General features: G+C 38.0%; 1 protein-coding gene across 6 annotated transcripts in view; it reads left to right on the forward strand.

Annotated features, from left to right (window-relative positions):
* The window catches only part of PTPRD (protein tyrosine phosphatase receptor type D), a 1,875,912-nt gene that overhangs the window by 1,489,722 nt on the left and 363,486 nt on the right, over nt 1–22,704 (forward strand). For 2 of the 6 annotated variants that reach the window (XM_032477694.1, XM_032477695.1), the window contains exons 1-2: nt 5,995–6,116; nt 6,429–6,516. In XM_032477694.1, the coding sequence (XP_032333585.1) occupies nt 6,105–6,116; nt 6,429–6,516 (100 nt within the window). In that variant the 5' untranslated portion in view covers nt 5,995–6,104. Of the gene's footprint in view, nt 1–5,994; nt 6,117–6,349; nt 6,517–22,704 lie in introns of those variants that run through there. The other 4 variants (XM_032477693.1, XM_014552397.2, XM_014552398.2 and 1 more) reach the window with 3 other exon arrangements.

The raw sequence follows: 22,704 nt of genomic DNA on the forward strand, positions 1-22,704 counted from the left end.
ATATAGTAATAACCAAAACCTTATTATGCATAGTATATTGTACAAGCAAAATGTATTTTAAATAAAATATTACTTTACATGCACTAAAAAAGAGACCCTTTTGATTTTTAAGATAACAAAAAAGTAAATGAGGAATAATGAATTAGAAATGAACGTTTCACATCCATTAATTAATCTGTGTTCTTTTGTTTGGGTAGGAAGTGACTGGGTAACATATCTGTCTATACTTCGTGAGATTGATCAGTTTCTCACTTTAAAAATGTATTTTGGGAAGAATGGAACAAAGAGCAGAGTCCAATAGCGTGTTGAATAGATTTGCATTTTAACTTTTCCATTGCAAGCTTCCACTAGCATCATATAAAACTAGATAGAAGTTACCACATACAGTAATCATTTTAAAAAATTAGATGCTTTTTTCTAAATCTAGCCTACTTTTCAAATCAGAATTATAGTTCTATTTGTAGGGAAAAAAATGGGTAGGCAGGGAGATAAGTTTTTTTTTTTCCCTCTATCTGCTCATTTCTCATGGCGTACTTCCTGAAGGAGAAAGAAACCATCAAAGTTAATAATGTTGTTTTCCCACTTCTGAAAGTAACTAATATTTATGTGCCTTGAATATAAAGTTATTTGATATCTTACAGAGATGATGTCAACAGTAGTTTGAAACGTGAATTATCTTATATAAAACTCAGACCACAGGCTTTTCTCTTTGTACATCAGAACTAAACATATGAAGAGTCTTTAATGTATCCATATTAATAGGCATTGTTTTACTTTTCAGTTATTCTTATAATCCAGTTGGCTTCGCCAAAAAGTTATTGTGTACGTAAAATCACCTGCTGTCTTCACCTTCAGTAAGTCATAGCCTAAGCCAAAAATGAGATGATTGAGTTATTACTGTGTATTTGTATGTAATATCTCATCAACTCTCTCTTGGCTTTTCTTTTTTTCCTAATTTATTGCCATGAAAACATGTTTAGCACAAAATAGAGTTCTGATAGGATATGCTGTTATGTGATAGAGTACAATTTAAGGAGTTTTGTATTGATTTCATTAAAGTAATTCCTTATGTTCTTTTAGATTCAAGTATTTTATCCAGAATACATTGGATGTGAAGTTATTTTTCACTGTTTAATTTAATAGTATTCCTCTGTTGCCCTTCTTTTTGTCAGTACTGGTTCCCATAATTGTAATGAAGCTTTTGGTGCTGCATGTATTGAGGAATGTGTTTTCCATGTCCTTCACTGATACTAATTATTTTACAAACATTATAGATATTACTTCACATGGACGGGTAGAAATATGCCTGCCTTTCCCATCTGTGGAACACGGCATGCCTTTGCTGTCAGAGTCCCCATTTCTGTTATATCCCAAACGGCGACTTTTCGGTAGTGGGAAATAGAACTCTTCTACCGATGATATGAAATACCTGTTTTTTCCTTTTTAATTATAATATTTCTATTTGGACATTTTCCCGTTACACACTTGACCACTTATTGATCCATCACATTCTATGAAGTAGTTTGGAAAAATGAAACAAGTGTTTTTGGCGGAGTGAGGGACAGGGACGGGGTGTGAGTGACCCCAGAGGTTAAGTGGGTTTCCTCACATAACAGTGACTCCTTAGAGTCTAATTATTAGGAAGCCAAGACTGCAGGGACTCAGGATTCCCACCTCTTTATTTCAGTTTACAACCTAGAAAACCTAGACCTTGTTTATAGCTGTGCTGTTCAGTGCTGTTGAAAAATGAAGCTGTAGTCTGTGCTGTCCAGTGGGGCAGCTGCCAACCACATGGGGCTATTTAAACTTAAATACAATAAAATGTTTCCTTCCCCAGTTGCACTCGCTATGTTTGAAATGGTCAATTATTAGTCAGTACAGATAAAGAATATTTCTATCCTGCAGAAAGTTCTTTTGGATAGTGCTGGAGGATTCTTGTTGTAGACCATGATAAAATATTTAGGAGATTATCTTCTCTTGGAAAATCCTCATGAATAAGTGAAATGTTGAAAGCTATTTTCTGTTTTCTCTTTCTGTTTGTGTCCTTGTTCTGTGTGTGCTGAGAGCACGGGAAACTCACAGGGTGCCCTCAGAGGTCTCCACCAGGCTTGCTCTGAACTCCAGGCACCACCCCCCACTCCTGGCATCAGCCACAGCAGCCCTGCTTTTATCTCCTTCATACATCGTAGTTTCCTGGTAGTATGTCTTCTGTACAAATGCTTTTTGTTTCTTTTTTTCTTCTTTTAAGTGATTGGAAACCGGTTCTAGTTGATACAAAGGCCTGATTGGTTTGGGAGGCTGATAAAAAGAAGTTACATTTTGGGATTTCCTCCTTACCACACCATCCCCCCAACTTAATGGGTACATGCTCAGCTTAAATATCATTGCCTCTAAGATGTCCAGAATTGAAAGTATAGGACTATTTTAAGACAGAAAGGAGTAAAAGATTTAGGGCTAAACAATATCTAGTTTTCAGTTAAAGGAGTGTTTTTTTTTTTTAATCTTTTTTTTAATCTTCTTATGGAGATTTTGTTTTTAAACTTAGTTCTTTCCCTTTCTTTCCCTCTTTTCAGAATAATGATTTGATGCTTTACCTTTTTCCTAGATTGACCAATGTAATTTCTAAAATAATTTTTAAGATTATAAACCAATGAACTTTAATATTATGTATTCCAGTTAATTACAGTTAGTATTCTTTTTGTTGCTCAGATTTTCCTACATTTGGCTGATGTGAGCCTCATAAACTTCACTCCTCTTTTTGGATCTAAGCTGTTGGTTGTTCCTGAAAACCTCTTTGCTTCCTAGTACGGCAGGATGTTCCACTCTCATTTTGCACATTTCCTGCATCAAACCTACAATCCCTCATTTCTCTAGGGACATGTAGGATATTTTTTTTTTAAAAAGAAGAGCTTCATTTTGCTTTTTCTTCTCTTAGGTTAACATCATCTACAGAAACACCAACAATACAGAAAACTGAAAAAAGAAATCCTTCAGTGTTCATATTAGCCTGAATATGAATAGACATATTACAGAAAAGGGTTCCAGTGTTAAATTGAAGATTGAGTAGGTGTCAGCTAATGAGCTCACTTGAAGCAGTGTTTATTAAGTCACTTAGGCAAGGGTACTTTTTGTTGTTTCGTTTCAAATTAGATTGTGTACACTGGTGCTCTGAACTGTTAGCTTCTCTAACCACACATGGACATAAATACAAAGGTAGATATTCAGCCAATTGGAAGGAAACAGAATTATTGTTCTTAAGATCTTTGTGCTGTGAGCAATAAGAAACCAGAGACTTTTAAATATTTTTAATTTTATTCTGAACTCATCTAGATGGTTCAAATCTGCCCATCCCTCTTAATAGAAGGCACAAAGGGCAAAGTGTATAAAAATCACAAGGTTAGCTTCTGCTGAGGGCTAGTGGACAAATGCAGAGTAATTTGTGATGTAAGCTAAACCATGGTATTTTGAGTATCTCCAAACCCCTTTTCTTAACCTTTTCACTGCAGAGTGCTTGTCAACCCTTTCTTTAGGCTCATGGAAATTACTTGTAACATTCATTCATCCTCATTATTTTCCCTGAAAATGTTTCCTTAAAAATCTATTTCCCATTCTTGTTCCAAAATTTAAATTCCACCTTACTGATATACAAGCCAGCATTTTCCTTTTGGCAGTGTTTCTATGTAATAAACAAGATACAGAGTGGAGACTGGCTGGAATATACAGTCAGAATCAGTCTTATCATCACACCTCTGATCTCCTTTTGTCATATCTTGGCCAAGGGCAGAGCCCATTTAAGTATAAATAGGTATGTTCGTATCTGTGTTCATTTCTGGATCCCATCACTGTTTCCAGTCCAGAGGTCACATTTGTAGGTTCCTTTGAAAGAATTTAGTCTTCTTATGGCTCTTCAGTTGAGAAGGCGAAAAGCCACATCACCTCGTTCCTGGGAGAGCATTTCATACATCTCCATCTCTGTGATTGCACCGAGCCTTCCTGGAGCAGTTGGCTCTGATACGCTTGCACAGACACAAATTGAGTCTGACAGGACTGATGTCTCCTGGACTTTGCTATCATTTGAAATGCTGGCATGAGGATGGGGCCCAGGAACTGGGGAGAGGGAGATAGCTGATGCTTTTAGCACTTCTTCTATGAAGTTTTGAGAATTTTTAACATTTGATAGCTGTGAACTGCTTGATAAGTTGTTTTGCAGATGAGATTGATAACAATAGCTGATTTGGAGCAGCTGGCTAGCTTTTAGTTTTAAGTAGATGCATTTCTATGTCCAATTTGCTTCTTCATGCCACCCACAAATCTATTTAAAAGGGAAAAAACGGCTATTGAGTGGAATGATAATTAGAATGATCCCCTTCTTCCTTTTAGTTTTATCTTCCTGCTTTCAAACCATTCATACATAGTAATGAAAAAGATAGTATCTTAAAAAAATTGTTATTCTCATGCTCAAGCTCAGTTTCAAAAAAGACACACTCTAGTATCCACATTACAATACTTTTTAAAAGTACAAGTTATTTTAAGTTTTTAGATTATTTCCGGGTATCTTTAGTATTTTGTGTCCAGAATTCTATACATGTTTCACATATTCCTACATACAAAACTTAAAGGTATACCGTATCATTGGCAAACAATTTTTAATTATCATTCTCAAGTTCTTCTCACAATGATAGAGGAAGCAATAACATTAAATATGCTCTCTCTCTATTAAGAGCTTACTCTGTATAAGATGTTGTGCTAGATTTATTGAAGGTGCTATAGGAACGATTATTTATTACCATAAAAGCCATACTTCAGATTGTTCCTTGGAGCCAGTCAGTCATCACTTCCATTCTTTTTCATTCCCACCAGGACCACCATTACTCTTAAGGTCTGTGTTACTTCCTACCTGCGACTCTTGATAATACTATTCTCTAAATCATCCCACATTCAGCTGTCAGTTAATCTTTTCAAAGCTTACTTCCATATTGTTCTGCTCTGAAACATGACATAGCTCCCTCTGTGGTTTGCTGCAAAAAGCCTGGTTGACTGACATCCAAGGCTCTCTATGACCTATTATTCTTTAAGCCTGGACCATTTTCCTTCGCCTCTTCTTCTTTTGGTTTCTGAATGGATCTGTTACACCAACCCAGTAGTCTCAGTGTGGAGCATGGACTGGCTGCACCAACATCATTCAGAAACCTGTTAGAAATACAAGTTCTTGGACAGTACCACAGACCTACTGAACCACAAACTGGTTGGTGGAAGGTGCCCAGTTATAAGCCTTCCAGGTGTTTCTAATGCATATAGATATTTGAGAAGCCCTGCTCCAGGCCAACCAGGCAACTCCCCTCTTTCAAAGTTCCTTTTCCACTGGTCTGCCTCTGCATAGAATTCTCAGAATGCCTTTCCTTCCTATTGATAAAATTCTGCCTGTTCTCCAAGGCCCAGTTGGAGACACCACCTTTTCCATGATGCTGTTGCTGATCCTGTCTTTAATGTCATTATTTGGCTTTCCTTCCTGGCACTAGTCACTTATTAACTTGTGTTAATCATCCAATGTAACTTTTATTTTCTGTACTTAACTAGGAAGTCATAGAGGATGGACTCTGACTCATTTTTGTATCTCGTGACACGTAGGTGTGCTAAGAAGCAACTCTGATATCTCTCACGCAGTAGGATCTCTAAAAACAATTTCTGGCTTATTGATTTTACATAGAAGATTGAGAAAACTAACCCCTTGCCCAGAAGGCATATTAAAATCGTGTTAAATCCAAGTGGCTCATGGTAGCTATTGTTTTGATTTATTGAAGCCAGACTAGACTTAAATGTGATGTGTCTTCAGGGAAGAAGCCACATGTAATACTGTAAAAACTTCTAACCTCTACTGTTTAGCTGGAGAAGTTGAATTAGCACTGTCATTTGACCTGGTGCCAAGAAAGCAACTTCCATTATTCTGTCAATAATAGACTTTTATCCCACAAAGTGGAGCTTCTCTTAAATGTTTCTTAGAGCATTGGTGTGCTTTCATACACTGATGTAATCATGCAACATTTTGTTAAGAACTGACAGTTTCTTCTTCTAGAGCATTGCCCACAAAGTGGCATGAGCGGATAATGAAGTTCAGAGTTGTTGGCTTTAGGATGGCCTGAACATGGGAACAAAATAAGTAGGGGCTGCCCCATTTTACAAACCAACTTATTTGCTTCCTAATACAAAGGCGCCATGGTTCCAGTTTATGGTGCATGTATGGTAGGTTGTGTCTTTCGTGGCGGTTGTGATGGAATGAGAGGAAAAGAGTGAGAAATCTAAGTGTCTTTGTGTTTTCTTCCCTTTCTTCTCTCTCCCTCTCCCCTTACAGGCTCTGAAAGTGTTCCAGCTGAAATTTCAGATCGCCCTGACTCGCTGCGGCTTCCGAGGCAGTGATTCCAAGCTGCCAGTGTGTGCTGGTGCCAAGCTGCAGGATGGTGCACGTAGCCGGGCTGCTGCTGCTGCTCCTCATCTTCTTCCTCCACGCGGATGCTGAGAGTAAGCCCTTCTCCCTTTCTCTGAGGGGCTGTGACCGTAATGAGTGGTTTTGTTTGCAGTTGGCACCCGGCTCAGGGTCTCTGACTATGTTTCCTTTGGAAGTAAATCCTGAGACACTGGTGGGATCCTCCTTGGCTACCAGCCAGCCTTTCAAATATGTGACTTCCTTACCATTTCCTTTCTTTCTTAATGTCCTTTTTCTTGTGCATCTAACTGCTCATACCGTTTTGCCTTTTCTTTTCTTTTCTTTTTTTTGCTACTCTCACTAGCCCAGTGACAAAGATACTATGAGACCAATGATATAACTCAAACTGGGATTAACCAGTTGGTGGTGCCAATAAGTAAACATTGCTCAGACCCATTAGAAATTTCTTTAGTTTTGTGGATATTTCTATGTTTAGAAAAATGCACAATGTCACATTGAGCCCAATTAAACTCCCAAGCCCTTGTAGCTGTCATAGCAGCTGTTCTAATGTACTGTTTCCGACAGCTGTCGTGGAGTACCGTATTCAAACAAATCAAGCAGAACTGACAACTTTGTGGCTGGATGAAGGGTGTAGAAGAGTGAGGAGAATTCTGTGGAGTACAAACACCAAAGTTGTGATTATTAGACTCAATTTATGAAACTGAGATTGTAGTCAATTAATTAGCTCGCCAATTAACGAGGAGATCGTATCTCTTTGGTAATTAGGAAATCATTAGGCCTACCTTGTTTGCATGTGTTTCTTTTCCCATCTGTCCTTTGGCCTTTTGAAAGAGACAGTAGTGGAAAAAGGCATGTCTCTGGCTTGTACTCACTGATACGTCCTGTCCTCGGTAGTAGTTTAGCTCATATGAGAGTTGGCCATTCTCTTTGGGAGTTGCTGGATATTATTAAAATGTGTAATATCTGCAGTTATTAACTTTCTCATCCACTGACTATTTCAGTGAGATTAAATTTGATTCATGTTAAGGATGTTTCAAAGACAAGGATCCTGGGTCGTGTTGGCCTTTACATTAATTGTATTTCGACAAGAATTTCCTTAATAGCAGCCAATTTCTTTGTTTAAATAGAGGCTCTATTTTCTAAGGAGAGCTTTCCAGGAGTGAAAGGAATACTGTTAATAATAGGATACATACGGAACGTGCATGTTTTAAGCACAGCATTCTCTGGTTAATAATGTATATAGTCTCCTAATTAGCACTTGAGAGTGTTGGTTTAAGGTGAAGCCAAGGAATTTCTAGTACAATGCCAGCAAATAATTAACTGGGAAAAGACCCAAATGAAAGATGCTTGTGTTATTTTAAAGCCGTTTATGTCAAAATGTATTTTAAAGTTGAAATCTAAATTTAGTTTATTGAAGAAATCAGGCATATGGCTTTCTTTTTCTGCTTTGGCTAGAGTGAAAAAGTAAGTTGTTTTACACTTGTGAATTTTTGGCAAAAGCACATTAAGACCCAGGGAATCCAGTTTAATAGGAGATCTCAGAGACTTTCTTAAAGTTTAGTAGATATCATTATCATAGATCCATGAAGTCATCCTTCCAGATAAGTAAACCTGTTCTTCTACTGAGTGGCTTTGCTTTTGCTTAATTCTCTGGTGTAAGGTGGCTGACAGATGTCAAGAGTTCAGGAACAAGTATTGTAAAATTTAGAATTACATTTTAGAAACAAGCTAATCTGCAGATGCTCATCATCGTCTACGCCTTCTCCTTTCATCTCCCCTTCTTCGTCTCCCTCTTGTAGTCCTTCAACACTTCCTATGCAGTAAAGTCTTAAATAAGAAATAACAGAGGCCCCAGTTAACAATTGTTAAGATATTTACCGTGTTGTATATTTGCATGATACCAGTTTTCAGCTTCAGGATGTAACCTGAAAAAGAACCCATTCTCTCTCACTCTTACTAATGCAGCTAAAAGGAGGGACAGGCTTCTTGTTTGCCACGTTCATTTTGTTTAGCTTTGCCCTTGTATACTCAACCTTGATGTAGGGTATTTTCCCTGTAGGATTCATTTGGCATTGTGGAACAGCATATGCAACCTGAGCATTCCTGGCGGAAGAGGAGAAACAAGCCATATTTTTTTAGGTACATTTTAAAAGAAGAAAGAACATCCCTTAGTAATCTTGGAGGGTATTCGTGGTATATGAAAGCACATGGCAGACTTGGATTTATAATTTTAGCCACTAACAATGTTTAAACAACAATTGATAAAATTGGATCTAGATTATAATCCATTGAATTGTGCCATGACCTTCTCTTGAAACACTGGAAAGAAAAAAAAAAAAAAACAAGATATAAGTAGCTCTGAAGAAAATTTGATTTCTTCACAATCATGTAATGATGGTATTTCTTAGGCTTCTATTACCCGTGTCACTGGTTTGTTTCCCTGTACTTTGATTAGCACATCTAACCATATTTGTTATTTTCTTTCCCCTAACTGTATTTTGTATTCATACAAGAGATCAGGAGTTATATTTCAAAATTTAATAGTAGCTTGTGAGAGCCATTTGAGAACTATGGAGTCGGTTTTTTGGGGTTTTTTTTGTTTGTTTGTTTGTTTGTTTGTTTTTGTTTTAAATACGTTCTCTTTTGAAGAAGAGAATTACATGCAGGTAGGGAGTAGAAAGAAGCCACTCTCTGGTACCCTGTTAATGTGTTCATCTCGCTACTGAAATGATTAACTCCAAAGAGCTGGGAGTCAGGATTATAATCTGCTGTGTGGAACATGGTAGCAAAGTGCTGCTGTGACTTTGCATTAAGTAAGAGAGTTCCTGTGAGCCTTGGTTAAAACCCAGGTTGAAAAATTGTGATAATATCCCTTTATCAGAAAATTGTAGTCTTTGCCATTGCCAATTTTAAAGTGTTCTATAGATCCCCACTATTATTTTAAAAGGCTCGATGTGTGTGTGCTTGGATCCTTTTTCTTTTCAATTCCTGTGTCTGGAATACTCAAAATGATTTGGCTTGTTGTTTCTTTAGTGCACGTACACATGGTAGAGCTGTGGTCTCAGGAAAGAGTCAAATGTGAGCACTAGTGGTAGCCCTTCCTCTTGCCAAGCTGACCGGTTTTCTGTAGTGGTTTGATTCAGGTCAATTCAGGGATAAGGTGCGTATAAATTATCGATGAATTTAGGTTGTATTATGTTAGTGTAATCTTGGTGAATATTCTTCTTTTGGCTGAGTTTTCATAATAGTTTCTGGAACTTTGTGTAGCTTTAATTTACAATTTACCAGTCATTAGAAGAAAAAACAACTTGATGCAGAGCAAGAACCTGCTATTAGCACCTTCTTTCCTCAAGCTGGTTTCACTCTAATGAAATTGCTTATATTCTAGACCTGAGTTTGTACTTCCTGGCCACTGTAATTGGACCTGAGTGTTTACTGGATTTTTATTAGAAACATAGCTCTTCATAGTTTAATTCCTAGAATGGTTTAGCTCATCCTTTTCCTGTTGCTCTTTGCCGTTTTTCTGTCTCAGACGGTGAACACGCCCTAATTTTCCTTCCTTACTGTTCAGGGACCTCCCTGTAGTCTCTCTCTACTCACCGTCTTTCCATCCTAGATGAAAGCAATTAGGTTTCTTTTATCCACTCTTTGGTATTACATCCCTGTATGCAATAGAAATTCTTTATTTCTTTGGCATTAGAGAATAGACTGATATCTATGCTATAAGATAATTGTATTTTCCTTACTTATTTTCTGATGGGCAGCTGGGGTGTTGGTTAAGAAAGTAAGCTCTGAAACCAGGGTCTGGTTTTAAATTCTAGCTGTCATTTTGTCATCAGGAGCATGACGCATCATGCTCGTTGCCTGTTTTCCTGTCTTAAAAATGTGGATGATGAGTGATGATGATGATGGTACAGTACAGTACTCATGGGTTTTATGAGGATTGAATGAATTAATGTAAAACCTAGCTCAGCAGATAACACACTGTAGATGTTTAATAAATGTTATGTTATATCATGATTCAAAAACACTCAGCTAAGATTTTTATTGAGCACTTGTTTTAGGTACTGTGCTAAAATTATTTAATTTGATCTACAGATTATCAGCATTTTAGGTAGTTGATAAACCAGGTTTTCCAGCAGACTAAGAACATCCTTAGCTCATTAAAAATGTCCTTTTGTTTTCATTTTAGATTATGAATGTTTGAGTGTATATATATGTATGTTTGTATGTGTGTATTTATATCACAGAGCATTTAATCATCTTTTAAAAGGTAAATTGCTCCGAATGATGAAAATGTTCTAAGATTAGAGTGGGGTGATGGTACTGATGTAGTATAAATATATTAATGCCATTGAATGTTTTAAATGGGTGATCTGTGTATCACGTGAATCGTATTCCAATAAAGCTATTTTAAAAAGAAAAGGAAAACTGCTGCTTAACCCAGCTCTCAGGTTAGACCCCCTTTGATATATGTCACCTGGATGAAAAATGTGCTGGTTCCTTCAGGCCGTTTAGAGTAGATGTGCTTATTAAGGAGAGCAGGAAGAAAGCCAGTTCATTTTCCATGCATCTCGGTGCCTTCCTTGTTTTCCTTTTCTCTGAATTTACAGAGGTGTGGCAAAATAAAAACCTCGCTGCTCCCAACTCATTCCTCCCCTCACTGTAAAGTAGCAAAATTAGCAGCATCCAGCTGTCTGTGGCAAGGAAAACATTCCAGCTATTTTACTGATCCTTTAGTCCCATTGCAGAGTTTTCCGTAGCTTTCCGAATTAATTGCTCCCAGCAGAGCTGTACCTACCTAGTAAGGTTAAGAATATGTCACAAAATCAACAAATGTGAACACTTCAAAGCATTTTATTGCCTGTAGAGGGACTTGCTTTTTTTTTTAAATCCACAGTATGACACATTGTTATTTCTGATCTCTATTTGTGATGAGGCCCCCAGCTCAAAGGGTGGAACAGTATCTGAAGCATTTGTGAATTACTTCTTGTTATTGCTAATAGCCTGGTGAGATTTGATTATATTGTGCTATGATTTCCTCATTTCCTTCCCATCACATTCTTAGTTTCTTTAGTTTTCCTCACATAGCTGCTCTTTACCTTATTTCAGATAACCTTGACTTGTTTGGGAGCCCCCACTCTTCTGCCCATCTTGTCAGCTTCAGTTCATTCAGAGAACCCAGCCAGCGTCCATCTTGAAGTAAAGAATCAAAGAGAAAAGTACTGGTGGTTGGGTGGAAGCCATTTCTCCTACCTATAATTTTGTCTTTTGTCTTTTCCTCAGTTTGCTTTAGCTTCATTTTTATATTCACCAAACGTGTGTGTGTGTGTGTCCACATGCCCCTGATACATGAAAAGCTTTGTACATAATGATGGGAGTATACAGATTTAAAGAAGTGTGGTCCCACACCAGCTTGTAACCTTCCTTCAGAATTCAAAGCTCATTTTTCAGAACTCGTCCAAACCATATTCTCAGATTTTATCTCCAGGCAGGAAGTAGGGCTTAAGAATATGGACTCTGAAGCTGGAGTACTAGTGTTAGTGCTCAAACCCTGCCTCTGCTGTATAGGTGTTCTGACCATGTGCAAGTTACAAATCTCTGTGTGCCTCACATCTGTAAAATGAAGATGAAAAATGGCACACACTTGATATGGTTATGAAAAGAATTAAATAGAGAACTGCTTGCAAAGCATTTGAAATAATAGGATTAAATGTTCACTAGATGTTAGTTACTGTTTTTTTTTTTTTCTCAGTTCTCATCAGCTTACATCATTTCCAAATTAGAAGCATCCATGTTTAGATCTCGTTGACACTGATTATCCTATTAACTTTATGATTTGAGCAGTAACTTTTAAAAATGTAAATATATATCTTTATATATTCATTTATGTCTCCTAAGGGCATTGACTGATTGGCTCATTCACATATTTAATAGTCCCTTTAATAAATCTTTACTGGACACATTTCCTGTGTCAAGCATTGGGGTAACTACTGAGTATACAATGGTGAGATAAAGAGATATGACCCGTTCCCCTAAAAGGTTTAAACTCTAGTGAAATGGACAAATATTTAACATTAATCTCAAACTTTTCATGTTTTCTAACTGTGATAAACCTTATAAGGGAAGAAAATAGGGAGGTTAGTCCCTCATCTATTCGGAAGAAAAATAAAGAGCTTTCCTGAAGGTGAGGGTTTTTTTTATTTTTAAATAACTTTAGACTTAAATGTAAGTTAAAAATTGTAGAGAAATTGCCCATGTACCCTTCACCCAGTTTCCCCCAGTAATAGTATATTACCTAATGACAATACATTATCAAAGTCAGGAAATCAACATTGGCACCACACTATTAACTAAACTACAGATTTCACTAGCTTTTACATCAACTAAAAAAAAAAGATATATATATATAGTTCTGTTAAATTTGATCACATGCATAGCTCTCTCAGATTTTTTGAGCTAACATCTGATGGATGAATAGAAGTTAACTAAATTACACCTGAAAGAGCTGTTAAGGTTCAAGAAAGAACTTGCTCTTATACCCCAAGAGAGGCTAACCTAGTGTATTCTGGGGACTGAAAGAATTGATGTGATTGGATCCCAGAATTCAGATAAGGCTAGACCAGTAATCAGGACCATCTATTGCAAAGCATCATAGAATTTGTCCAAGGTTTTGGTTTTTATTGTAAGGATGGCTAGGGGGGTGAGAGAAGCTATTGTATTAAAAAAACAAAAACAAAAACACATCCTTGCTGCAGGATGGAGAAATGCTTTGGAGCCAGGCCAGTGGAGAGTGGCCTTGAGATCTTATAAGAAGCTAGTTGGAAGTTAAGGAAAAGAGGGTACCAGGTGATGAGGGTAAGGCAGGCCAGACTACCTTGAAACTTAACAAATAATTTTAGTTGATTTTTATGGTGATGCATTCTTGTAAAACTTGAGCTACCAACAGACTATTATAATTCTGAGTAAAAGAAAAAACCAAGTTAATAAGGGACAAGTAATCCTTTATTTTTAGCAGGTCATTTTTTTTCCCCCAAAAAATATATCACTGCACATTTCATAATGTCTCTTTTTGGTTGTTGACTTCAGGTTATTTTATTTTAATCTTACCTTTATGTTAATATTTGTAAAAAAAATACTCTGGAATCAGAATTAGTTTAAAATTGTGAATGAAGTTCAAAATCCTACTACAAAAGGTATTTTAATTTAGTTTTGTCCTCTGACAAAAGTTTTAAATTCACTCCAATTTGTGATGGATTTTGCATAATCACAACATAGTGTTGTGACGTCTTTTATACTACAGTTATTAAATGTGACATTAAAATATACTAAGTACTTACGTCTTCAAAAAACTTCAGTTTACATAAAAAATCACAGTATATTACTTTTGAGCTGTAAGCACAGAAAGTGTAACAAATTGATTAAACTAAATACATTTCAATTGTTTTTCTTTCTTAGTTTTTGTTACTGCTAAATAAATGTCCAAGAACCTTATAAAGGAGTGAGAAAACAAAATTTCTATTGTTTATCACTAAAAGGGGCAGACTTTAAGTATTGCTTTTTGCCTGTTGACCAGATCGTTAGAACTATCTACATTCCTTATATAGCCTAGGATTTTAATTTTTTTTTTTTTTTCCCTAGAAGCTCTTTTTGGTAATGACAAATGTGGGGGGAAAAAAAGAGCCTGGATTTTCTCAGTACACTTTTAAAGATTTTTAAATTGTTTTATATTTGGTCAAGCTGAGATTTTTAAGGACTTAATTTTTAATTTGTAATAAAAGTTTTCAACTTGCTTTTTTCAAAACAGTTAACAAACTGCAAACACCTGTTATTAAAGGTGTTTAAAAAAGAGTGGGGAAGGCATTCAAAGCTTTAATCAATAGTGATTTCAGGTTGATAGGGAGAAACCCCCTCTAATATCTGTATGAATCCTTTAAAAGTAAATTTAAATCACAACATTTAATTTTAAAGTAATATTTCACTCAGTAAATGCTTACTTGTGTGCCCCAAACAAGCTGGATACTGATTCTTATTATCACAGAATTTAGTTTCTGGTTGGAGCAGGGCTGGGCAGGGAGGGAGGAGATGTGTAGCAAGGCAAGGTTATGGATGAAAGGTAAACGAACAATGTGACTTCGATAGTTACCCTTCGGAGGTAATGAAACAGCGTGATGTGCTGTGAGAGTAAGAGGGCATATTAGGGGAGGGGACAGCATAGTCCTTCATTTTATATCAAGGAAGGGGTTGCTTAGTGAGACATGACACATAAGCTGAGTGATGGGAAGGGATCAGCCATGAAAAAGTGAAGTTCAGAGTATTCAGGAAGGGGGAACAGTGATTCACAAAAGCCTTAAGGAAAGAAGAAGCCTAGTGTGTTCAGAGAACAAAATAAAATCCAGGAGACTGAAGCACAGCGTGTGAGAAGACATACTTAGGAGAAGGAGGAAGGGGCTGGGGCAGGTGGTCCCATAGGCCTTGGCAGGAACTGGATTGCTCGGTGAGTGTGTAAGGAAACTGACATATTCTTGGGATATTGACCTGTGAAGCTTGAGTTGGGCACCACTATCACTGGAACAAAGTAAGTTTTTCTTTCACAAGTAGTACATTGAAGGGTTGGTGCAATCTTCTGATCAGGATATAAATTCATTTTCTAAACTGCTGGACTGAAATTTCCTTCGTGCCTTCCAGTATAGACTTTGAACACAAAAGCCTTTGGTTAACAAAAGCAAATGTATCTACGTTTAGCTCATTAGCTCGGGCCAGTTTTGTTTTCCTTTTAAAGCAGGTACTTTTACGTTGGAAACAGATAATTAAATCAACACGTCATCCACAGCCATAGTTGGAGAGGACTAAGGAGGGTTCATATGGACAGCAGGGCTGTGATTGGAGGCAGTGGCCGACATAGACTTGCAGGGAAGGGAACTTGAATAGGGCTTTTCTCCTATGTGCTTCCATTTAGTCAAGGTTATAGTAATAGGATTCTTGATTGCTGTATGGAAAGTATATTCTCTCGATAGGTGAATTTTAATAAACTCTTTCCTGGTAAACCTCTTTGATGTGGTGAAAAAAACACTATTGCTTATATGATTTAACATATTTGGACTTAGTTTTAAGACCAGGGGATATGTAGGGTAATAAATAAATAAAGGATTATTAAACCATAACTTAAATGTGTTTTCTCTAAAATAGTGCATGGGATTAGCAACCATATTTGGCTTAAATTTTGGTCCCTTTGCTTACCTGAAACAGTTTTCTCAATTCTTCTGCTCAAAGGTCTCACAGATTCCTGTGAGATTTAAATGAAATCCTATATGCAAAGTGCTGTGAGCTTCTGATGCATAGTAGGTGGTCAACGAAGTTTCATTTTCATTCCATCATATAAGCCATAATGCTTTATGTATGCAGGAATCAATTATCTAGCACTTTCACTATTTTCATGATTTTCAGTTCAAGGAATGAAGCAATATATACCTTTTTTAGGCAGCATCAAACAAGAAAAAAAGCATCCATTTCATGGATTTGTATTATAACTTATGTGCTGAATGTTAAGTGAAATCTCTCACCACTGTGTTTATGCTGTCAGTGTAGCCCAGGGTTTCTCAAGCTTGACACTACTGACATTTTGGGCTCTATCATTCTTCATGTGTGTGGCGGGGGGACTGCCCTGTGTATTACAGGATGTGGAGCGTCATCCTTGGCTTCTACCCAGTAACACTCTGGCCCCCAGTTATGCTGACCAAGGTATCTTTAGATATTGCTGAATGTCCCCTGGAGGACAGAATTACCTCTGGTTAAGAGTCGTAATAATGCGTAAGCTCTGGTACAGCATGTTGGTCCAGAGATTAGAAGAGGGAGATGCTACCTTTTTAACAAAAGGGGGCAATTTTGTCTGAAATATGATAGGCCTTTCACAAGCTCTTGAAATGAGCTATGCAAACTGAGAAAGAAAAATCATGGTTTTGTTTAATACCTCTATGACCGGAAACAGATTGCCCAACTTCATGTCCCAGTTTTGTTGTTTTGGAGTAGTGCATGGTAACTGTGGTTGCTGTGAAGATTCAATCTTAACTCAAATCTATGCCTCACACGTAGTAAACACTAAATAAATATTAGCCATTATCATTATTATATTAACTATGTATTTTATAGGTTATTAAATTAATTTTGTTAATATATTATTTTTATTTTATTTTAGCAAGAAAATCCAATTTTATCTCATAGTAATGATCGTGATCATACCTCCCTTTTGTATAATTTTTCAACAATTTATATCTTTAATCTGATTTGTTCCTAAATACTCTAGGAGTAGGCAGGATACCTTTTATCATCCTTACCTTTCAGATAAAAGAAACCAAGGGTCATAGCAGACGACCTGCCTGGAGCAAAAAGGTAAGCAGGGGGTAGAGAAGGTTCTACAACTCGGCTCTTTTGACTCCTTGCACAGGAAAGAGGCAGAGCAGTTATAAAAAAAAGTAGGCACAAGTACTCAAAATGCCTAAGGGATGCCACTACCTCGCAGACCCCGGAATCCCTTATCCATTGTAGTTGTGCAGCAACTTCACTAATAGAGTGAGGATTCAGAGTCATTGAGGAGAGATTAGACCATGTTCACAGTTTATACACTGTGTTAGAATTAGAGAAACATAGGGTGACTTACAGAAAGGCTTCTGTCTTGTTTCAGTTAGGAAAGAAGAAAATACTATCAATTTGGAAAACTTTGCAATTTGTGAAACTAGTGTTTATTATAAAATGACTTTCATTATTCATTAAGCTTCCTTGTCGCTCTTATCTGGCAATTTGATTTGAAATTGTCAGCAGGAGGGCCTGCCTTCAAGATTTTATCACCAGAAGCATGATGTGACCATCCTCCTAGTCATGTTCTAGTCAATTGGAAATCATGGCCAAAGTGTTTTAAAGCTCCTCTCAAGGTGGTGTCAGATTCCCCTTGCCTTGAATGTGGGTTAGTTCCTTGAGGTGCTTTGACCTGCAGATCACTGTAGAAGTGAAGCTACACTTAGCCTGGGCCTAACCCTTAGAAATCTGGAAGCTTCTATGTTTACTCTCTGCCACCTGGTGTTATCACAGGAAGACGCCCAGCTATCTTGCTGGAGGGAGAGAAAGAGATGCCCAGACAGCCCACACATATTGTAGCCATCCAGGTGAAGAGCCAGATATGTGAGCAAAGCCATCTCGGCTTTCCATCCAGAGTCCCACCTCCTCCTGATGACCACAAGCCATGGAAGTGACCTCAAGTGAGACAAGGAGAAGAACTGCCCAGCTGAAGCCCAAGTGACAGAATCGTGTGCAAAGAAATACTTGCCTAAAGCAAGTTTTGAGGTGGTTTGGAATAAATAAATAAAAACAGCAATAAATAACTGGAACACATGGTCTTCACTGTCATCAGAATGAAGCATCTACCGACTTGAGGAGCAACCTTGGACCTGTCGTTGCTTTAGTCTATCTTCTTTGGCCCTGTACCACAGATGACATTCTCAGTAACAAGCATTTAAAGGCAGTCCTTTTTTGAGTAGATGAACACATTGATACACAGCAGTTAAAGCCCTATTGTGTGCTAAATTTCTGAAATCTTTCCACATTTTGCTTACCTTTTGACCAGAGGTTGGCAAGTGATTTTGCCAAGGACTATACAGTAAACATTTTTGAGTTTGTGAGCCATGCAGTGTATGTAACCACTGTGAAATCTGCCATTAGAACAAGAAGACAGTCACAGACATTACATAAGTATGTGGGATGGCGGTGTTCCAATCAAACTTAATTTACAAACCGGTCCAGTGAGCCGGCTTTGGGCTGAGGGTCAAGGCTTGATGACCCCTGCTTTTGACCTTACTCTCAGGTTCTCACCAGAGAGTGGGGAGTAGAGAATGTTTATTAGCAGAAGACCTTGTTTTAACCTGATGAGATTAGTTAAAGGAAGGAGACGGGTTTGGTTAGCCTCTTTTAGCACTTCACTTTCTTAGTAATGTTTATTGGGAGCAGATTAATTAGAATAAATAAGTTCAAGGAGCACATCTCTTGATAAACAGAGATGTTTAATAGCACTTAACCTTTAGAATTTATGCAGAAGAAGCTTTGCATGTTACTGCGCTTTATGTCTTTTGGGGGTGCTTCAGGTACTCGGCTGTTAGGGCTGTTAGTGCCACTCCAAATTGCAAACTCCTGACAAATGAATAATTTATTAGCTGTGGGATGGTTTTCATTGCACTCTGAGCCTGACATTTGGAGCTATGAACATCTTAAATATAGAGAAAAAAGTGCTAGGAAGTGTTCCATTTAATGGGCATGTTATAACAGGGTCTATAAAGAAACAGGTTTGTAATCATGGGTATTGAAGCCTGATATTGGTTTCATAAAGGCAAGCAAAAGCAGAAACAGAAACGTCATGGTGAATTTGATCACATCATGGCTGCTTCTGGTATAGCTGTCCTCTGTACCATCTCAGTGCTCATAAATCAAAAGCAAAATAAGACTCTAACAAGAAAGCACCAGTGACCCAGCAGCAGTGCTCAGAAATAACACTTATGATCCACTATGTCAGCAAATTGAAAGGCCTTCACGGGGCACAGAGAGGGGATGGTTTGCGATTGATTGCTACTGCAATCCCTGACTCACCTGGGAAAATTTAAATTACCAGCTATTGCCGGCTTGTTCTGGCAGCTACTAGAAGGCACAGGTTCCTGAAAAAGTATGAAAGGCATAACCATATTCTCATAAGGTTGGAAGTTGTTTAGAGTTGTATGAAGAAAGAGGACTAATTAGATTCAACAAAAATCTTGACTGAATATGAAGGAACATGACTAATGGTTAAGTCTATTCGACTCTGGAGTAAAATCTCAAGGGAAAGCGTGAGAGCCCCACTGCGTGAATCATTTGAAGGAAGAGGCCGAAACCACTGTGGAGAACTACTGTTTCTGAAATAATCAAGACTACATCAGCAAAGGGATATAAAAAGATCATTTAGCAATTGCAGAACACGTAATTCTTTTTGCATTTTAATTGTTCTGATTTGGAATGAGAGCTGGAAACAGGAAGGGTATTATGATCATAATAATGAAACAATTGCTTGTATTCTGGGATCTCTTTTCTCCAGAGAATTTGCAGTTTAACAAATGTGTCTGACGCCACCACTGGGCAGGGAATAAATCGGCTCACTTCCCTTTGGGGTATTTACTCAGGCTGCTAGGCACCTCTTTGTGGCCTAAAAGAAGCTTTCTCGAATTACTTATAGTCACCAACATTCTGTTTAGCTGAAGAAGTGCTTTCTAGTTTTCCAGCTTTGCTGGTATCCTCCTCTCCCATTCTGACTGCACAGCTTTGCCATTCTGAATCTTATCTCCTCTTCTAGCTCCATCTCTTCTGTGGTCTTTGTCCACTCTTATTTAGTACCCACTGTGTCCCGGGTACTTGTAGGTAACAAGAAACCTGAGCTAAGTCACTGCTCTCAGCATAGTGGGAGAGGCAACAAATAGATAATGACAACACAAGGAAGTGTGTGCAGTAGTAGACATGTGCACAGGGTGTTGCTAGTAGCAGGTTGTTGGAATTTGTGGGGAACATGAAAGCAGGTATGCTTTAGACAGAAATACTGGAGGGCATTAAGGCAAAGCTAAGGAGCCTGGAGCTTGCCTGGTCAGTGATTCTCAACCTGATGATCCTTTGGAATCCCTTGGGGATAAAGTAGAGCTGTCATGTCTCACACTGACCAATTAAATCAAACTATATTAAGGTGAAGACCTAGCATAGGTGTTTTTTAAAAACTGTTCCTTAGTTAATTTTCAAGCACAGCCTGGCATTGACACCTAATAAAGGAAGCAATGAAAACGTTTAAACTGGAAAGTGATGTGGTCCAATGTACATTTTTGATAGATTGCTGACAGTTGTGCAGAGGATGAACTTGAGGGTGAGTTGCTGTAAAATCGAGTAGGGTAAGTGTCACCAGCTATACGATAAAGAGGGGCCAGTTACAAACGTATTTAAGAGAATTAAAACCTTGCTGGATTTTGTGATGGGTTGAACTTGGTAAGTACTGAATGAGTCGTAGAGGGAACAGGTAGACAGGAGAAGTAGCCAGAAGAGTGTAGACTTCTTTATGTATTTCTCTTCCCCACTATCCCAGTCCTCCTCTGCCAATACATCTAATGCACTTTATTATGGTTTTTGTGTTTCTCCTAACACTTCTCATAGTTGCCATACCTTACTTTTAGACAGAATTTATAGACAAACTCTAATTTTAGTTTGTCTAAAGTTCTCACTTTCCGTGCCCAGAGAAAGTGTATTTACTCATCTCAGATCCTGCCTCCTTGCCCTCATTCCAAAACTGGGCCTTGAATACAGGCAGGGGTAGCAAATTCAATGCCCACGGTGACCAGTCAGGTAAAGTTCATTAATGAAGCAGCAGGGCAATTCTTTGGAAAGTTTATGCTGGATTTCATGTGTGAAGCAACTGCCACCCAGTCTCTTCTTGTCATTTGGGAATGCATGTCCAGGATTTTCTGATTTTCCTAGAGAGGCTTGAAGTACAGATATAGATGGGGGAAGTATCCCTAATTTTCACATACTCACTTGAGTTAAAAATGACTAAGCCACACTAATACTGAAGCCCAAGGAAAAACACCTTTGGGATGGATCTGGTCTGGGACCACAGGTTTCCAATCTCTGTGTGGAGTCCCTGGAGAAATTTGTGAAATTGAAATGAATAAACTGTGTCAGTCCCAGCAGTTTCCAGCCCTCTTGGTGGTTAACGATGGCAGAAAATTTAACAAAGCACCAGCAGCAAACATTTGGGCTGATTCTGTTTGTGGAAAGTAAATTGGAGAATGGATTCCATTACCAGGTATTTCCCACTAAAATATAAAGCAGAAAGGCATATTTAAAGTCCTTTAACTGCAATTATATAGATAACTTCCAGTGAATGTGAATTGGCAATGATGAATTATTCATTTCAGTCCTTCCATCCCCAGTTATGTACATTCTAACCAGGCCAGGTTCCAGGACCTCAGGTGGCCCCTCATGGCCCGAGGCTAGGGATGGAGGCTCCACTCCTTCCTGATCTCATCTGTCCCCTGAAGTCCAGCCAGCCTGGTTGCTGGAGCTCCTTTTCCTCCCAGGGGCTGCTCTGGCTACCCAATGTGAAGCCTCAGAATGTTTAAGGCTAAAGAGCAGTTGAACAGTTGTTCAGCCAGCAAATTAGCATTTCAAAGGCCTGTGCTCAGAAGGGCACTGCCCAAGAGAGCAGCTGGGTGGAAACAGACAGGTTTATAGGAGTTTACAGTCCTGTCTGGGTAATAAGATATTTCTGTGAAAATGACTTTCTATTTGTAGGAAGACTAAGGATTTGATTTTGCTTTATCCATCTTGGTGGAATTCTTTCTAGACTGTACTTTGCACTTCTCCATCTTAAACAGATCAGATGAAGCATGATTGTTGCTTGATCTTTTGGGTGACAGTAATCAGGAATATCGATTATTCTATTTCCCTGTTATATTGAAATGCCCTGAAGAATCACTGTGGTATAGTTGGCTGGACTGCTGCATTTTGTAATTTTATAATTTTAGTTAGAAGAAATACAGTGTAGTGGAAAGACGTTAGCTTCTAAATAAAAATATATGGCTTCAGAACCTGTCTTTTGCTATTTGCTAGATGGGTAGTCTTGAGGAAGTATATTAATCTCTCTGAGCATAATTTTATTTATTCAGTTAATATTTTCTACATCTGTCACCTGCCAGTATTTTGCTGGTTGCTGGCAATTTGACAGTGAATAAGGTGAACCAGTGCTCTGCTGTAGCTTCTAATCTAACCTTAGATTTTTCATCTGTAAAACAGCACTTGTTTTCATAGGGATTAACTGTGATCATGTGTGTGAGGGATGTGGCAATGATTAGGGGCTCATAATTGGTAGATGTAGCTGTAGGATTTGCTTCTCCCTCTTGTGCTTAGTTGCCAATGCCTTCTAATTCATTACCTTAAATTTACACAAAGCTGTTTTCTCCCCAAAATCTTTTTTGCTGTCACTTTGTAATTCACAGTTGTTGTTCAGGTCTTGAAGTCTGAGCGCCCTCCCTTTCTCCTTTCCAAATGTTTTGCGTACATGGTCCTTACACAGTTCATTCATTCCAGAGACATGCCTTTACTAGGTTTCTGGGATCCACTGTTCAGTGACCGAAACAGCAGCAAAATCTTGCACCATGAAGGTCACATCCTAGGGGGCTCAGAATTATTAAGAGTCCAGAGTAGAGGAGTCAGGA

The sequence above is a fragment of the Camelus ferus genome, chromosome 4 (genome assembly GCF_009834535.1).
Source record: "Camelus ferus isolate YT-003-E chromosome 4, BCGSAC_Cfer_1.0, whole genome shotgun sequence".
In the NCBI taxonomy this organism is placed as follows: domain Eukaryota; kingdom Metazoa; phylum Chordata; class Mammalia; order Artiodactyla; family Camelidae; genus Camelus; species Camelus ferus.